Source organism: Oncorhynchus masou, chromosome 15 (genome assembly GCF_036934945.1).
Source record: "Oncorhynchus masou masou isolate Uvic2021 chromosome 15, UVic_Omas_1.1, whole genome shotgun sequence".
NCBI lineage: Eukaryota > Metazoa > Chordata > Actinopteri > Salmoniformes > Salmonidae > Oncorhynchus > Oncorhynchus masou.
In genome coordinates, this window is record NC_088226.1 from 66,025,870 (window position 1) to 66,044,171 (window position 18,302).

At 43.5% G+C, this 18,302-nt stretch overlaps 1 protein-coding gene across 1 annotated transcript; it reads left to right on the forward strand.

The window, feature by feature from the left end:
* Positions 1–5,480: 5,480 nt before the first annotated feature.
* Positions 5,481–16,719, forward strand: LOC135556687 (tripartite motif-containing protein 16-like). Its single transcript, XM_064990073.1, has 6 exons — positions 5,481–6,131; positions 9,420–9,515; positions 12,132–12,365; positions 12,520–12,679; positions 12,805–12,864; positions 13,094–16,719. The coding sequence occupies exons 1-6, from the start codon at positions 5,748–5,750 to the stop codon at positions 13,612–13,614; spliced, it is 1,455 nt and encodes a 484-aa protein (XP_064846145.1). The 5' UTR covers positions 5,481–5,747; the 3' UTR covers positions 13,615–16,719.
* The last annotated feature ends 1,583 nt before the right edge of the window (positions 16,720–18,302 follow it).

An 18,302-nucleotide genomic window follows, 5' to 3' on the forward strand; every position in this document is an offset into this window, starting at 1 on the left:
AAACTCAATAGAATAATCCGTTATGGATCGATTCCCCTGACATAGGGAAGACAGGGCCCTGGAAGCCTCCTCCCCAAAAACAGAACGGTCAAAAACCCGTATCATCTCCTCCTTAAAGTCTTGATACTGGTTAATACACTCAGCCCTCGCCTCCCAGACTGCCGTGCCCCACTCACGCGCCCGTCCGGTAAGGAGAGAAATGACGTAGGCGATGCGGGCTGCGCTCCTGGAGTAAGTGTTGGGCTGGAGAGAGAACACCACATCACACTGAGTGAGGAATGAGCGGCACTCAGTGGGCTCCCCAGAGTAACACGGCGGGTTGTTGATCCTGGGCTCCGGAGACTCGGAAACCCCGGAAGTGGGCGGTGGATCGAGGTGGAGTTGGTGAACCTGTCTTGTGAGGTCGGAGACTTGGACGGCCAGGGTCTCAACGGCATGTCGAGCAGCAGACAATTCCTCCTCGTGTCTGCCTAGCATCGCTCCCTGGATCTCGACGGCGGAGTGAAAAGGGTCCGGAGCCGCTGGGTCCATTCTTGGTCTGATTCTTCTGTTATGAACTTGAGTGAAGACCCAAAAGCGGTTTTAACAGAAAACAGAGTTCTTTAATGAAAAACAGGAATGGCATAAATCCTCTTCCAACGTTGTCAGCGGAACAAAAAGAACGTTAGTATAGTGCAGGATGCACCTGCCAGGCAGACTCCGACAGGACAGGACAAGGTGGAAGCAAACGAGACGACAGCTTGCTTCTGGCATCAAAAAACACAAACAAGAATCAGACACTGAAAGTAGCAGGAACAGAGAAAGAAATAGAGACCTAATCAGAGGGGGAAGAGAGAACAGGTGTGAAAGAGTGAATGAGCTAGTTAGAGGAGATGTAGAACAGCTGAAGAATGAGAGACAGAGAAGGTAACCTAAAAAGACCAGCAGAGAGAGAGAGTGAAGAGAAAGGACAGGAACAGACATAACAAGACATGACAAGCGCTGTTATAGATGACATTACAGTGCACTCAGAAGTTATTCAGACCCCTTGACTTTTTACACATTTGGCTAGATTACAGCCTTTCTCTAAAATGGATTACATAAAAATGTTCCTCATCAATCTACACACAATACCACATAATGACAGAGCAAAAACAGGATTTGGAAATTTGTGCAAATGTATAAAAATTAAAAAAATACTTCCTTTACTTACGATTTCAGACCCTTTGCAATGAGACTCGAAATTGAGCTCAGGTGCATCCTGTTTCCATTGATCATTCTTGAGATGTTTCTACAACTTGATTCAACTTGATTGAAGTCCACCTTTGGTAAATTCATTTGATTGGTCATGATTTAGAAAGGCACTCACCTGTCTATTTAGGAACCCCTCGGCAAAATCCGCTGAAATGGCAGAGCACGAAATTCAAAAATATATATATTCTTTAAATATTTCACTTTCATACATTCACAAGTGCAATACACCAAATTAAAGCTTAACTTCTTGTTAATCTAGCCACTGTGTCTGATTTCAAAAAGGCTTTACAGTGAAAGCACACCATGCGATTATGTTAGGTCAGTGCCGAGTCACAGAAAAACATACAGCCATTTTCCAGACAAAGAGAGGAGTCACAAAAAGCAGAAATAGAGATAAAATTAATCACCTTTGATGTTCTTCATCAGACGACACTCATAGAACTTCATGTTACACAATACATGTATGTTTTGTTCGATAAAGTTCATATTTATATCCAGAAATCTCAGTTTACATTGGCGCATTATGTTCAGTAATGTTGTGCCTCGAAAACATCCGGTGAATTTGCAGAGAGCCACATCAATTTACAGAAATACTCATCATAAACTTTAAATAAAACATACAAGACTTATGCATAGAATTAAAGAGATACCTCTCCTTAATGCAACCGCTGTGTCAGATTTCAAAAAAGCTTTACGGAAAAAGCACACCATGCAATAATCTGAGTACAGCGCTAAGCCACAAAAACAAGCCATACAGATACCCACCATGTTGTGGAGTCAGTAAAAGTCAGAAATAGCGTTATAAATACTCACTTACCTTTGATGTTCTTCATCATCAGAATGCACTCCCAGGAATCCCAGTTCCACAATAAATGTTAATTTTCTTCGATAAAGTTAATCTTTATATCCAAATACCTCCTTTTTGTTAGCGCGTTTAGTTCACCAATCGAAATTCACAAGGCAAGCCCAGACGAAAGGATGTTTTTTATCATAAAGCTTTAATAATGTTTCAACCGGACAATGCCTTTGTCTTTAGAAATGAAAAGGAACGCAGCTCGCTCTCACGGCCACGCGTGTGACCTAGCTCAAGGCATTCTGACAGACAACCTTGAAAAACTAGATTTTAAGGTCCCACATTTGACAGTGTATGTCAGACCAAAAACCAAGCCATGAGGTCGAAGGAATTGTCCGTAGAGCACCGAGACAGGATTGTGTCGAGGCACAGATCTGTGGAAGGGTACCAAAACCATTCTGCAGCATTGAAGGTCCCCAAGAACACAGTGGCCTCCATCATTATTAAATGGGAGAAGTTTGGAACCACCAAGACTCTTCCGAGAGCTGGCAGTCCAGCCAAACTGAGCAATCGTGGGAGAAAGGCTTTGGTCAGGAAGGAGACCAAGAAGCTGATGGTCACTCTGACAGAGCTCCAGAGTTCCTCTGTGGAGATGGGAGAACCTTCCAGAAGGACAACCATCTCTGCAGCACTCCACCAATCAGGCCTTCAGACGGAAGCCATTCTTCAGTAAAAGGCATATGACAGCCCACTTGGAGTTTGCAAAAAGGCACCTAAAGGACTCTCAGACTATGAGAAACAAGATTCTCTGGTCTGATGAAACCAAGATTGAACTCTTTGGCCTGAATGCCAAGCGTCACATCTGGAGGAAACCTGGCACCATCGCAATGGCGAAGCATGGTGGTGGCAGCATCATGCTTTGGGGATGTTTTTCAACGGCACGGACTGGGAGACCAGTCAGGATCGAATGAAAGATGAACAGAGCAAAGTACAGAGAGAACCTTGATTTTTTTTTCCAAAGCACTCAGGATCTCAGATTGGGCGAAGGTTCAACTTTCCAACAGGACAACAACCTTTAGCACACAGCCAAGACAACACAGGAGTGGCTTCGGGACAAGTCTCTGAATGTCCTTGAGTGGCCCAGCCAGAGAGTTGAACATGATTTATCTGAAAATAGCCGTGTAGCACTGATAACAACAACAACCACTACAGAGAATTTGGCTGTGTTTACAGCTGTCACAATAGACAGGCTGAGAGAGAGAGAGAGAGATAGAGGGGACGAGAGAGAGATAGAGAGGGGAAGAGAGAGAGAGAGAGAGAGAGAGAGGGGGGAGAGAGAGGGAGAGAGAGAGGGAGTGAGAGTGAGAGAGAGAGAGAGAGAGAGAGGGGGGAGAGAGAAAGGGAGATAGAGAGAGAGGGGGAGAGAGAGGGGGAAAGAGAGAGAAAGCGGGGAGAGAGAGAGGGAGAGAGAGAGAGAGAGAGAGACAGACAGACAGACAGACAGACAGACAAGACAAGACAAGACAAGACAAGACAAGACAAGGCAGACAGATTACTATGACTGGATGAAGGGATGCAGTGTTGAAGGCTTCCTTTAGGTCTCCTGGTCTCTTGGGATTTAAACTGTGAATACAGAAAGATAGTCCTAACCATTCAATCAATGTACACAACAAACACTCATCATTAACACTATACTGAGTGGAGACTATGGATATAATATATTATCATAGAATATAATACAATATAATATAAAGACTAGAATAGAACAAGGGTTTTGACATGAAAGCACAGCCGGATGTTTTGACTTGACAGTGTGTCTCTACACCTCTCAGTCTCTGAAGACACCAAGCCATGGTTAGGATTATTAGAGAAGCTTTTCCTGCTGAAAGACAGTTTCATTTCATCTGGTTCCAGAAATAATGTATTGGATGTGTTCATAAATCCGTCCACCTATAAACTGTGGGGGATCTGTATGACTAAGAAGAGATACAAAGAACTCTGATTGTAAAACGTCTTCGCTTTTTAGTCCTAGATATGTCTAGGGTTACTGCTGAATGTAGTTATTCTAACCCTGACCCTAGTGTTACGACTTCCGCCGAAATCGGTCCCTCCCCTTGTTCGGGCGGTGTTTGGTGGTCGACTTCACCGACCTTCTAGCCATCACTGATCCATTTTTCCTTTTCCATTGGTTTTGTCTTGTCTTCCATCACTCCTTGTTCCAATCCCATCAATTACATGTTGTGTATTGTAGTGGAAATTTCCTGTATTACCAAATCATGAGAGCAAACCACCACACAAGTCAGAGTTATCATAAAGTCCATCTTTAATTATTATGAGCTCCATCACAACCCTGTGACTCTCATATCAATTCAGTGTCGAATAAATTAATTCTCTGAGAGTGCTTACACATTGCAACTGAGATCCTTTATAGCAAAGACACACATAGCCAGACAGCATTGGCTATAAATTATTGTTCAGCTTTGTCTCCTAAACTATGTTCTTATCTCGCTCTTGGTACCACTCAGGACCAAAAACAAAACCTCATCCACTAGCATATATCAAATACACCCCCTCCTGGACAAGATCACAGAGAGACAGTGACTGGCACACAGACATTGTGGAGCCAAGAGATAATTGGTTCCCCCTCAATCATCCCTTCACATGGTTTAAAAGATACGTTTACACATGACACGTTCACAGATAAGACTAACCAGACCTCTCCCCTCTCTGGGCCCACATAAGCATGCTATAAAATGAATAGAACATCTTATTTATAAATGTTACCTAAAGAATTCTGATTCTGCTACGACATTATTTAACCCTCTGTTTCCCCTCATGTCCTTGTCGCTGATTGTTTGTTGTATGTATTGGTGCTATTTATGTTCTGGTGTGCGACGGGTTTTGTATCCCCACTATGTTGTACATGTTGGTTTTCGGAGTTTGTGAGCACCAAGTTCGTTCTCCTGCGCCTGATGTCCCTGCCACCAGCACGCACCCATTACACTTAGACCTAACAGTAATAACCACACTGTAATATAAAGTATTACCTCATTCTCAATTATCAGTCAATACATAAGGTATTAATTTCAACTACAGTACATTGTATCAATATCAATTCCCCTCTCATTACAACCACTTCTGAATTATTATAAATACTTATAATCTGTGTTATAACACATAGGTGTATTATAAGGCATTTTAAAGGTTATTAAAATAATTATAATATGTACTTCACAGAAACTGTTACCCTTTATGTATTCTAACCACTCTAATGTATTCCATATTAATTAAGGGTCCTAATCTAGGAGCTAAAATATCCCTCAACTGCATGCAGTTCTCTCTCTCTCTCTCTCTCTCTCTCTCTCTCTCTAACCCCTCCTTCACTCCCTCCCTTTAAAACTCACCTATCTGGCAAATCCAGAAAGTCCATACCTTCCAAAAACTTACTGAGGAAACGAAACTGATCTGCGTTTGTGTGTCGTCTGTCTGTGTGAGAGTGAACAACCGTCAAATGGCTCAGAAGGGAGTTCTGCTGGACCAGGACCAGTTATGATGTTCGGTCTGTCTGGATCTACTGAAGGAGCCGGTCACTACTGCCTGTGGACACAGTTACTGTAGAAGCTGTATTGAGGGCTGCTGGTATCAGGATGTTCTGAAAGGCTATAGCTGTCCTCAGTGCAGACAGACCTTCACTCCAAGGCCCACTCTGAGGAAAAATAACATGTTGGCTGAGATGGTGGAGAAACTGAGGAAGACAGGACTCCAGGCTGCTCCCCCTCCTGCTCTGTGCTATTCTGGACCTGGAGATGTGGCGTGTGATTTCTGCACTGGGACCAGAAAGCAGAAAGCCCTCATGTCCTGTCTGGCGTGTCTGGCCTCTTACTGTGAGACTCACCTCCAACCTCACTATGAATCTCCTGCTTTCAAGAAGCACAAGCTGGTCAAAGCCACGGCACAATTACAGGAGAAGATCTGCTCCCATCATGACAAACTGCTGGAGGTTTTCTGTCGTACCGATCAGCAGTGTATCTGTTATCAGTGTACAATGGATGAACATAAAGGCCATGATACAGTGTCACCTGCAGCAGAGAGGACTGAGAAACAGGTAAGACCAGAACAACTTGTTGGTGACTGTCTGATAAACAAAGAATTAAAGATACAGTAGGAACTAAGACTGTTTGAATATGAGAATTAAAATGAAATCGATCCATGGCAGAACAAATATGAACACAAACCTTGAGTATATTGACATGTTAACCCAGATTCTCCAAATGTATCCCCATTTTCTAAAGTCAAACACTATTATCATTCTAAATGCCCTTTTATGAGTCCAAAGTTCAGTCTCAACCCCTTGGTACAGTGCCTTGCGAAAGTTTTCGGCCCCCTTGAACTTTGCGACCTTTTGCCACATTTCAGGCTTCAAACATAAAGATATAAAACTCTATTTTTTTGTGAAGAATCAACAACAAGTGGGACACAATCGTGAAGTGGAACGACATTTATTGGATATTTCAAACTTTTTTGACAAATCAAAAACTGAAAAATGGGCGTGCAAAATTATTCAGCCCCTTTACTTTCAGTGCAGCAAACTCTCTCCAGAAGTTCAGTGAGGATCTCTGAATGATCCAATGTTGACCTAAATGACTAATGATGATAAATACAATCCACCTGTGTGTAATCAAGTCTCCGTATAAATGCACCTGCACTGTGATAGTCTCAGAGGTCCGTTAAAAGCGCAGAGAGCATCATGAAGAACAAGGAACACACCAGGCAGGTCCGAGATACTGTTGTGAAGAAGTTTAAAGCCGGATTTGGATACAAAAAGATTTCCCAAGCTTTAAACATCCCAAGGAGCACTGTGCAAGCGATAATATTGAAATGGAAGGAGTATCAGACCACTGCAAATCTACCAAGACCTGGCCGTCCCTCTAAACCTTCAGCTCATACAAGGAGAAGACTGATCAGAGATGCAGCCAAGAGGCCCATGATCACTCTGGATGAACTGCAGAGATCTACAGCTGACGTGGGAGACTCTGTCCATAGGACAACAATCAGTCGTATATTGCACAAATCTGGCATTTATGGAAGAGTGGCAAGAAGAAAGCCATTTCTGTCAGGACCCGGTTACGAACCCGGGTCTCCGGAGTGAGAAACAGTCACTTAACCAACTGAGCCACAAATAGTCAGCAGAACCCAGAAGATGAGGCAGACACAGCAGTACTTGAGACGGTGTATTTAATAAAGTAAAAAGTGAAGTCCTTCAGGAAAACATGTAACTCCACAACCTCAAAAGGAATTCCACAAGAACAAGGTAATCCACAAGGTAATCCTCCAAGACAAAAAGGTAAATCCACAAGGTGGTAGGTAAAGCATAAAAAGCCTCAAAAGATACTCAAAAATAAATAAACAAGAACAAAAAACAGAATTCCACAAGAGCGTCCACCGGGATCAACAAGAGTACACAGAATACTAGGGCTGGGTGCTAACATACAAACACAGAGCAAAGAACTGAGGGAAAATAAGGGTTTAAATACAATCAGGGGAAACGAGGCACAGGTGCAAATAATAATGGGGATCAAGGGAAAGCAAAAGGTCAAAAAGCACAATGGGGGCATCTAGTGACCAAAAACCGGAACAACCCTGGCCAAATCCTGACAGAATCCCCCTAGGAACGGCTCCTGACGTTCCTACCAGCTCTCTCGGGGTGGAGGGCCCTGAACTGACGAATGAGGTCAGGGTCCAGTATGTCTTTGGCAGGAACCCAGGAGCGCTCCTCGGGACCGTAGCCTTCCCAGTCCACCAGATACTGCCAGGACCGCTGCACCCGGCGGGAATCCAGTATCCGATGGACGGTATAAGCCGGCTGGCCTCCAATGACACGAGGCAGAGGGGAGGTCTGTCTGCCGGGACAAGGGGAGAAAAACAACAGGTTTTAATAAGGAAATGTGAAACGTGGGATTAATCTTAAGGGATCTGGGTAAGTGTAGGCGATAAGAAACTGGGTTAACTCTCCTGGCAACCTTAAAGGGACCGATGTATCTTTGGGACAGCTTGCGAGACTCCACCCGTAGTGGTAAGTCTCTTGTGGAGAGCCAGACTCTCTGGCCGGGGCGCAGGGTAGGCCCGGGACGGCGACGTCTGTTGGCTTGTTGTTGGTACCTCTGTGAGGAACGCATAAGATTAAGACGGGTCTTCCTCCACATAAACCGACAGCGTCTGACGAACTTCAAGGCTGAAGGCACTCTGACTTCTGCCTCCTGGTCCGGGAACAATGGAGGGGCATAGCCAAACTGACACTCGTGCGGGGACATACCAGTGGAGGAGGAGCGCAAGGTGTTGTGCGCGTATTCGGTGTTGTGTTGTTTAAAGTTTGCCACAAGCCACCTGGGAGACACACCAAACATGTGGAAGAAGGTGCTCTGGTCAGGTGAAACCAAAATTGAACTTTTTGGCAACAATGCAAAATGTTATGTTTGGCGTAAAAGCAACACAGCTCATCACCCTGAACCCATAATCCCCACTGTCAAACATGGTGGTGGCAGCATCATGGTTTGGGCCTGCTTTTCATCAGCAGGGACAGGGAAGATGGTTAAAATTGATGGGAAGATGGATGGAGCCAAATACAGGACCATTCTGGAAGAAAACCTGATGGAGTCTGCAAAAGACCTGAGACTGGGACAGAGATTTGTCTTCCAACAAAACAATGATCCAAAACATAAAACAAAATCTACAATGGAATGGTTCAAAAATAAACATATCCAGGTGTTAGAATGGCCAAGTCAAAGTCCAGACCTGAATCCAATCGAGAATCTGTGGAAAGAACTGAAAACTGCTGTTCACAAATGCTCTCCATCCAACCTCACTGAGCTCAAGCTGTTTTGCAAGGAGGAATGGGAAAACATTTCAGTCTCTCGATGTGCAAAACTGATAGAGACATACCCCAAGCGACTTACAGTTGTCATCGCAGCAAAAGGTGGCGCTACAAAGTATTAACTTAAGGGGGCTGAATAATTTTGCACGCCCAATTTTTCAGTTTTTGATTTGTTAAAAAAGTTTGAAATATCCAATAAATGTCGTTCCACTTCATGATTGTGTCCCACTTGTTGTTGATTCTTCACAAAAAATACAGTTTTATATCTTTATGTTTGAAGCCTGAAATGTGGCAAAAGGTCTCAAAGTTCAAGGGGGCCGAATACTTTCGCAAGGCACTGTACATGTTATGTACACCTAACATAAAACTATAATCATTCACATAGCAACATATAAATATCATATAGAAAATGGACCATCAAGATTGTAGACCTTCCTCTATGGGCCCGATGTCACATTACTATACTATTGATCTAATGAACTAATAAAGCTTGTTAGCTCACTGAAGAGTGATTCTCCACAGAGGCAGCTGGGGATGAGTCAACAGAAGGTCCAGCAGAGATTCCAGGAAAGAGAGAAGGAGCTGAAGGAGCTCCAACAAGCTGTGGAGTCTCTCAAGGTGAGTATTGTTGACCAGAGGAGACACACCATTTCACTTCTCTCCTCCAGTCAGAGAGAGAGGAGAGGGGCTCCTCTCCAATGCCACTGACCCCACTGTTGGGAACAGGCTGTCTGGGCCCCTTTCAGACAATACACTGCTTAATGTAACTGATGGGAAATGAACCCAGGTCTACTGCAGGAGAAACCAACATCTTGACCGTTACATCAAGAGGACATTCCCTATTGTCAGTATACTCAGTTGAACTGTTGGTGATAATAGTTGCCCTCCAGTGGGTGGAGGACATACACCATGTTAGAATTATAGGATGGTCAGATTCTCTGTCTGTATTGAATAGTTTATCATCTGGTTTATCTAATAGGAGTGACCTACTATTGGAGGTATCAATGTTAATATGGAGAATTGAGAGAATGGGTGTAGTAGTGAGATTCTGCTGGGTCCCAGCACATTCAGGTGTGGAAGGGAATGAACCTACTAAATCAAATCAAGTTTTATTAGTCACATGCGCAGAATACTACAATTTTAGACCTTACTGTGAAATGCTTACTTATGAGCCCCTAACCAACCAGTTAAAAAAAATATGGATGAGAATAAGAAATAAAATTAACAAGTGATTAAAGAGCAGCAGTAAAATAACAATAGTGAGACTATATACAGGGGGCACAGAGTCCATGTGCGGGGGCACCGGTCAGTTGAGGTTATATGTACATGTAGGTAGAGTTATTAAAGTGACTGTGCATAGATGATAATAACAGAGAGTAACAGCGGTGTAAAAGAGGGGGCAATGCAAATAGTCTGGGTGGCCATTTGATTAGATGTTAAGGAGTCTTATGACTTGGGGGTAGAAGCTGTTTAGAAGCCTCTTGGACCTAGACTTGGTACTCCAGTACTGCTTGCCGTGCGGTAGCAGAGAGAACAGCCTATGACTAGGGTGGCTGGAGGCTGACAATTTTTAGGTCCTTCCTCTGACACCGCCTGGTATAGAGGTCCTGGATGGCAGGAAGCTTGGCCCCAGTGATGTACTGGGCCGTTCGCACTACCCTCTGCAGTGCCTTGTGGTCGGAGACCGAGCAGCTGCCATACTATTGGAGTGTTATAATGGAGAATTGAGAGAATGGGTGTAGTAGCGAGATTCTGCTGGGTCACAGCACATTCAGGTGTGGAAGGGAATGAAATTGTAGACCAATTAGCTAAAATAGCTTTAAAACAAGATATAATTGATATTAATGTTCCACTGGGTAGAGGTGAGGCCAAATGGAAGATCAAAGCCATTTTGATAGATGTGTGGCAGAAGAGATGGGGCTCTGAGCACAAGGGACGGTATTTCTATGCACTCCAACAAAAGGTCGGTGGACCAAGATTCAAAGGTCAGATTAGGAAGGAAGAGGTGATGTTTAATCAAATCAAATCAAATTTATTTATATAGCCCTTCGTACATCATATCTTTGATATCTCAAAGTGCTCTACAGAAACCCAGCCTAAAACCCCAAACAGCAAGCAATGCAGGTGTAGAAGCACGGTACTCGATTGTGTTTAGGACATTGTACATTGAACTGGTCCATCTGGTTGGCAGCATGTGCATGTTTTGTGTCTGGATGGTATTTGTCAATGAAACGGTGGAGCATGTGTTGTTATATTGTTGTAAGGATGTTGAAGAGAGGGAAAGACTGAAGTGTAGGGTCATTGAGGTTGGACAGGGTTGGGGGGGATTGAAAGGGATTTTGGGGATGGGGAGGGTCTATTAGAAGTTAGTAGGGCTCTTTTTTATTTTCTCAGAAGTACTGAGTTTGGTAGGAGGATTTAGAAACGTTGTAAACTGTGATTGAACACACTCCAGCACTGTAGGTGGAGCCATGCACCTTTAAGGTTGATTTGCAGAACGCCATTATATCATAGAAGAATAAGAAGTTGATTGTGTGAGGGTTTTGTGGTTCTTGAGGAGGGATGCAATTCTTTTTTTACATTTATTTTCTCATGGTACTCCACTTTAAAAATTGGTTTCCACTGTTTATCAGTAAGAGTTGAGGGGGGAGTAGGGTAGTTTGTTTTGGCGGCGTGATGGCTTCAACCGAGTGGAGAAGAAACGCTGTCTCTGTTCTTGAGAATGTTGTGGAGGAATTAGGTGGAGGGTGCTCTATAAGCTCCCAGTGCTGGAAAGGTCAGGGGTCATCCAGTGGAGGGTATTACATGGAGCACTGGACACCAATAGCTGGTTGGCTCGGGTTGACCTGGGAGTTGGGGAAGGATGTCAATGACAGACTGGTCATCATGTTTTTTCTGTGTTGCCAGGGTAATGTCATTACTGTTGACGCCTTAGGGTTGAGTTTGAGTTTTACAAAATTATCAACAGTGTGGAGATGTTTCAGGAGGTATGGGGGCTCAGGGGGGCTGTCTGTACGGCTGGAGAGGAGGGGTTGGATGTAGGGTTGGAATGTGGTGCTGGATGGTGTATTGTACTGTGGTGCTGGGTACTGTATAATGTGATTGTGTGGAGGTTGTGGTGGCACACAATGCATTTTAAGGAGGGATGTGGTGTTAGTGTAATGAGGATGGCAAGCCAGTCTCTCTCTCTCTCTCTCTCTCTCTCTCTCTCTCTCTCTCTCTCTCTCTCTACAGCACTCTGCACAGGCAGCAATGGAGGACAGTGATCAGATCTTTACTCAGCTGATCTGCTCCATTGAGAGAAGGAGCTCTGAGGTGAAAGAGCTGATCAGAGACCAAGAGAAGGCTCAAGTCAGTCAAGCTGAAGGACTCCTGGAGCAACTGAAGCAGGAGATAGCTGAGCTGAGGAAGAGAAGCACTGAGCTGGAGCAGCTCTCACACACAGAGGATCACATCCATTTCCTCCAGGTAACTAAACTGCCTTGTTACATGTGATATGAAATTAACTTAATGTGAAACTATTCATCTCAATCATTATGTTATGCTGTCTGTCTCACTCCCTCTCTGTCTGTCTGTCCATCTCTCTCTCTCTCTCTCTCTCCCCCTCTCTCTCTCTCTCCAGAGTTATCAGTCTCTCTCCAGTATAAGTGTATCTTCAGACTTACCCAGCATCGTTGTCCGTCCTCTTCAGTACTTTGGAGATGTGAGTAAGACTGTGTCTGAACTGAGAGAGAAACTAGAAGACTTCCTTAAAGGAGAATGGAACAAGATCTCCACTACAGGTGTGTTGAAAATAATAAGAACATCAACTTTAGACCATTGAAAGTTCCCTACTGGTCATATACATGTGGAATATGGTATGATGATAACATTCCCTCTCTCTGTCAATGTGTTTGTGTGTCTGTAGTGAATATAGTCGATGTTGTACTGCCTCCAGAGCCCAAGACCAGAGAACAGTTGTTACAATGTGAGTCTCTTTACTGTGAAGTAACTAGCAGTCTCTTTTTACTGACACTCCTAACAATCCCTCTCTAGAAATATATAGCAATAGTAGATCTAATCAAAGACTGGGTATCTATCTGACTCCTCATATTTCTCTGATCTCTGCTGTGCTCTAATCAAAGACAGGGTAGATACAGTATCTGACTTAACTTATTGTTCTCCCCTCATTGGTCTCTGCTCTGCTCTTCTCCCAGATTCCTGTCAGCTCACACTGGACCCAAACACAGCAGGCACACGCCTCTCTCTGTCTGAAGGGAACAGAAAGGTTATCTATACACGCCAAGTCCAACCATATCCTGACCATCCAGACAGATTCACCAACCAGTACCAGGTTCTGTGTAGAGAGGGTCTGTCTGGACGCTGTTACTGGGAGGTGGAGTGGAGTGGTAATGTTGTTGTTTCAGCAGTCTCATATAAAGACATCAGCAGAACAGAGACAGATGGTGTATTTGGATACAATAACAAGTCCTGGAGTTTACAGTACCAGTGCTTTAGTGGTGGTTATTGTTTCAGACACAATAATGTTAAGACTAAAATATCAGGCCCTCAGTCCTCCAGAGTAGGAGTGTACCTGGATCACAAGGCAGGTACTCTGTCCTTCTACAGTGTCTCTGACACAATGACCCTCCTCCACAGAGTCCAGACCACATTCACTCAGCGCCTCTATCCTGGGTTTTATCTCTGTTATAGTACTGCTGAGCTGGTTAAACTGTAGTAGGGTCCACATAGATACTAGTCATATTGGTGTAGTCTATAGCTGAGCTGGTTAAACTGTAGTAGGGTCCACATAGATACTAGTCATGCTGGTGTAGTCTATAGCTGAGCTGGTTAAACTGTAGTAGGGTCCACATAGATACTAGTCATGTTGGTGTAGTCTAAAGCTGAGCTGATTAAACTGTAGTAGGGTCCACATAGATACTAGTCATGCTGGTGTAGTCTATAGCTGAGCTGGTTAAACTGTAGTAGGGTCCATATAGATACTAGACATGCTGGTGTAGTCTATAGCTGAGCTGATTAAACTGTAGTAGGGTCCATATAGATACTAGTCATGCTGGTGTAGTCTATAGCTGAGCTGGTTAAACTGTAGTAGGGTCCACATAGATACTAGTCATGTTGGTGTAGTCTATTGCTGAGCTGATTAAACTGTAGTAGGGTCCACATAGATACTAGTCATGTTGGTGTAGTCTATAGCTGAGCTGGTTAAACTGTAGTAGGGTCCATATAGATACTAGTCATGTTGGTGTAGTCTATAGCTGAGCTGGTTAAACTGTAGTAGGGTCCACATAGATACTAGTCATGTTGGTGTAGTCTATAGCTGAGCTGTTTAAACTGTAGTAGGGTCCATATAGATACTAGTCATGCTGGTGTAGTCTATAGCTGAGCTGGTTAAACTGTAGTAGGGTGTCATGATTTGGCCAGGGTTGTTCCGGGTTTTGGTCACTAGATGCCCCCATTGTGCTTTTTGACCTTGTGTTTTTTCCCTTGTTCCCCATTATTATTTGCACCTGTGCCTCGTTTCCCCTGATTGTATTTAAACCCTTAGTTTCCCTCAGTTCTGTGCTCTGTGTTTGTATGTTAGCACCCAGCCCTAGTGTTCTGTGTATTCTTGTCGATTCCGGTGGATGCTCTTGTGGAATTCTGTTTTTGTTTTTGAGTATCTCTAGAGGCTTTTTTGTGCTATTCCTACCACCTTTTGGATTTGCCATTTTGTATTGAAGGACTTCTCCTTTTTACTTTATTAAATTCACCGTCTTAAGTACTGCTGTGTCTGCCTCATCTTCTGGGTTCTGCTGACTATTCGTGGCTCAGTTGGTTAAGTGACTGTTTCTCACTCCGGAGACCCAGGTTCGTAACCGGGTCCTGACATAGGGTCCACATAGATACTAGTCATGTTGGTGTAGTCTATAGCTGAGCTGGTTAAACTGTAGTAGGGTCCATATAGATACTAGTCATGTTGGTGTAGTCTATAGCTGAGCTGGTTAAACTGTAGTAGGGTCCACATAGATACTAGTCATGTTGGTGTAGTCTATAGCTGAGCTGGTTAAACTGTAGTAGGGTCCATATAGATACTAGTCATGTTGGTGTAGTCTATAGCTGAGCTGGTTAAACTGTAGTAGGGTCCATATAGATACTAGTTATGCTGGTGTAGTCTATAGCTGAGCTGGTTAAACTGTAGTAGGGTCCATATAGATACTAGTCATGCTGGTGTAGTCTATAGCTGAGCTGGTTAAACTGTAGTAGGGTCCATATAGATACTAGTCATGTTGGTGTAGTCTATAGCTGAGCTGGTTAAACTGTAGTAGGGTCCACATAGATACTAGTCATGTTGGTGTAGTCTATAGCTGAGCTGGTTAAACTGTAGTAGGGTCCATATAGATACTAGTCATGTTGCTGTAGTCTATAGCTGAACTGGTTAAACTGTAGTAGGGTCCACATAGATACTAGTCATGTTGGTGTAGTCTATAGCTGAGCTGTTTAAACTGTTGTAGGGTCCACATAGATACTCGTCATGTTGGTGGTGATGGTCCCCAAGATGTGATGAATCATTCTGCTCTTTTTTTATGCAATATATATTTTACTGACTGATTTGATCTTCATGCATTAAAATGCTTTGTGTTCATATTTTATAAATTGCTATATTTTAATCTTGTACATTTCCATGAATCATGATGTATGGTGTTGATGAATATTGATTGTCATTCAGAACCATTGATATGTTTTCTGAATTGGTTCTCTGTCTCTATGTAATTCTCTTCTTTGGAACAGATTAGTAACTAAACTATATGGACTGGTTTCCTGGACATGAACAGATAGTAACTAAACTATATGGACTGGTTTCCTGGACATGAACAGATAGTAACTAAACTATATGGACTGGTTTCTTGGACATGAACAGATAGTAACTAAACTATATGGACTGGTTCCCTGGACATGAACAGATAGCAACTAAACTATATGGACTGGTTTCCTGGACATGAACAGATAGTAACTAAACTATATGGACTGGTTTCCTGGACATGAACAGATAGTAACTAAACTATATGGACTGGTTTCCTGGACATGAACAGATAGCAACTAAACTATATGGACTGGTTTCCTGGACATGAACAGATAGTAACTAAACTATATGGACTGGTTTCCTGGACACAGATTAATCCTAGTCCTGGCTAAAAAGTATGTTCAATGTAGATGTCCAGGAAACAGGCCCTAAATGTGTCATCTTTCATCCTCCCATACTGCTCAGTCCAGCAACATTAAACCTGTACAACAGGTGGTGCTATTGACCAAACAATATAACCAGCAGACATCTTGACTTGCCTCTCAGTGTATCAGTGATGTTCAGAATAGTACTTTAATATCATTGGAGATTGATTGGAGTCTTTTTAATCCACTATCCAGAATCAGGAACAGATGAAGTTAGGTCTGCTACTGTTCAGTGGTTAAATATGACTTAACTTCATCTAGTAATAGTTTTCCTTTGTTATTTATTCCAAGGTGTCTTTAACTTGTAAATGGATTGTGTGGAGGTGAGCTAGTGGTGTGGCTGATAGAATATAATGAAAAGGGAGGAGGGGAGGAAGAGGAGAGGAGTGAAGGGCTGTTAAAGAAACCAGATGAGGAAGAGAAAGATGTTCAGGGGAATTACTGACTGTTCCAAATGGTTCCCTATTCCCTACGTAGTGCACTACAGTGCTTCTGACCAGGTCTAAAGTAGTGTTCTACATAGGGAATAGGGTGTAGATTTATTACAATATCATGCTTTAGTGTTTGGCACAAAAAAATATTAGATCTAAACCCACCCACTTCATGTCTGTCATCTCCCAGTTCTGTTAAGACCTCCTCTCATTGAACTGGGCCTCATTCTAAATGGTCACTTTGTATTGATAGTCCATACTGGACTTTACTATGGTTCTACATACAGTACCTGTATTGATAGTCCATACTGGTCTTTACTAAGGTTCTACATACAGTACCTGTATTGATAGTCCATACTGGTCTTTACTATGGTTCTACATACAGTACCTGTATTGATAGTCCATACTGGTCTTTACTATGGTTCTAAATAGAGTACCTGTATTGATAGTCCATACTGGTCTTTACAATGGTTCTACATACAGTATATGTATTGATAGTCCATACTGGTCTTTACTATGGTTCTACATACAGTACCTGTATTGATAGTCCATCCTGGGCTTTACTATGGTTCTACATACAGTACCTGTATTGATAGTCCATACTGGGCTTTACTATGGTTCTACATACAGTACCTGTACCTGGAGGGTTTCTGCTCAAATATTCCCTTATCTCCACAACTTTATCTGATTCTCTCTCTCCCACTTCACTTCCCCATGGAGTGATGACAGAGGTTGTACTTCCCCATGGAGTGATGACAGAGGTTGTACTTCCCCATGGAGTGATGACAGAGGGATGTGAAAGAGGAGAGAGGTAATGGTTGTACTCCCCCATGGAGCGATGATAGAGGGATGAGAAAGAGGAGAGAGGTAATGGTTGGACTCCCCCATGGAGTGATGATAGAGGGATGAGAAAGAGGAGAGAGGTAATGGTTGGACTCCCCCATGGAGTGATGATAGAGGGATGAGAAAGAGGAGAGAGGTAATGGTTGGACTCCCCCATGGAGTGATGATAGAAGGATGTGAAAGAGGAGAGAGGTAATGGTTGGACTCCCCCATGGAGTGATGATAGAGGGATGTGAAAGAGGAGAGAGGTAATGGTTGTACTCCCCCATGGAGTGATGATAGAGGGATGTGAAAGAGGAGAGAGGTAATGGTTGGACTCCCCCATGGAGCGATGATAGAGGGATGTGAAAGAGGAGAGAGGTAATGGTTGTACTCCCCCATGGAGCGATGATAGAGGGATGTGAAAGAGGAGAGAGGTAATGGTTGGACTCCCCCATGGAGCGATGATAGAGGGATGTGAAAGAGGAGAGAGGTAATGGTTGGACTCCCCCATGGAGCGATGATAGAGGGATGTGAAAGAGGAGAGAGGTAATGGTTGGACTTCCCCACGGAGTGATGATAGAGGGATGTGAACGAGGAGAGAGGTAATGGTTGGACTCCCCCATGGAGTGATGATAGAGGGATGTGAAAGAGGAGAGAGGTAATGGTTGGACTCCCCCTAGAGTGATGATAGAGGGATGTGAAAGAGGAGAGAGGTAATGGTTGGACTCCCCCATGGAGTGATGATAGAGGGATGTGAAAGAGGAGAGAGGTAATGGTTGGACTCCCCCATGGAGCGATGATAGAGGGATGTGAAAGAGGAGAGAGGTAATGGTTGTACTCCCCCATGGAGTGATGATAGAGGGATGTGAAAGAGGAGAGAGGTAATGGTTGGACTCCCCCATGGAGTGATGATAGAGGGATGTGAAAGAGGAGAGAGGTAATG

What these genes read in the sequence shown, in the direction of transcription:
- LOC135556687 (XM_064990073.1), top strand. Translation starts at nt 5,748, where the DNA reads ATGTTGGCTGAGATGGTGGAGAAACTGAGGAAGACAGGACTCCAGGCT. An exon ending in AAGCTGTGGAGTCTCTCAAG is followed by an intron (nt 9,516 to 12,131) that starts GTGAGTATTGTT and finishes CTCTCTCTACAG; the next exon opens with CACTCTGCACAGGCAGCAAT. An exon ending in CAGAGAACAGTTGTTACAAT is followed by an intron (nt 12,865 to 13,093) that starts GTGAGTCTCTTT and finishes CTCTTCTCCCAG; the next exon opens with ATTCCTGTCAGCTCACACTG.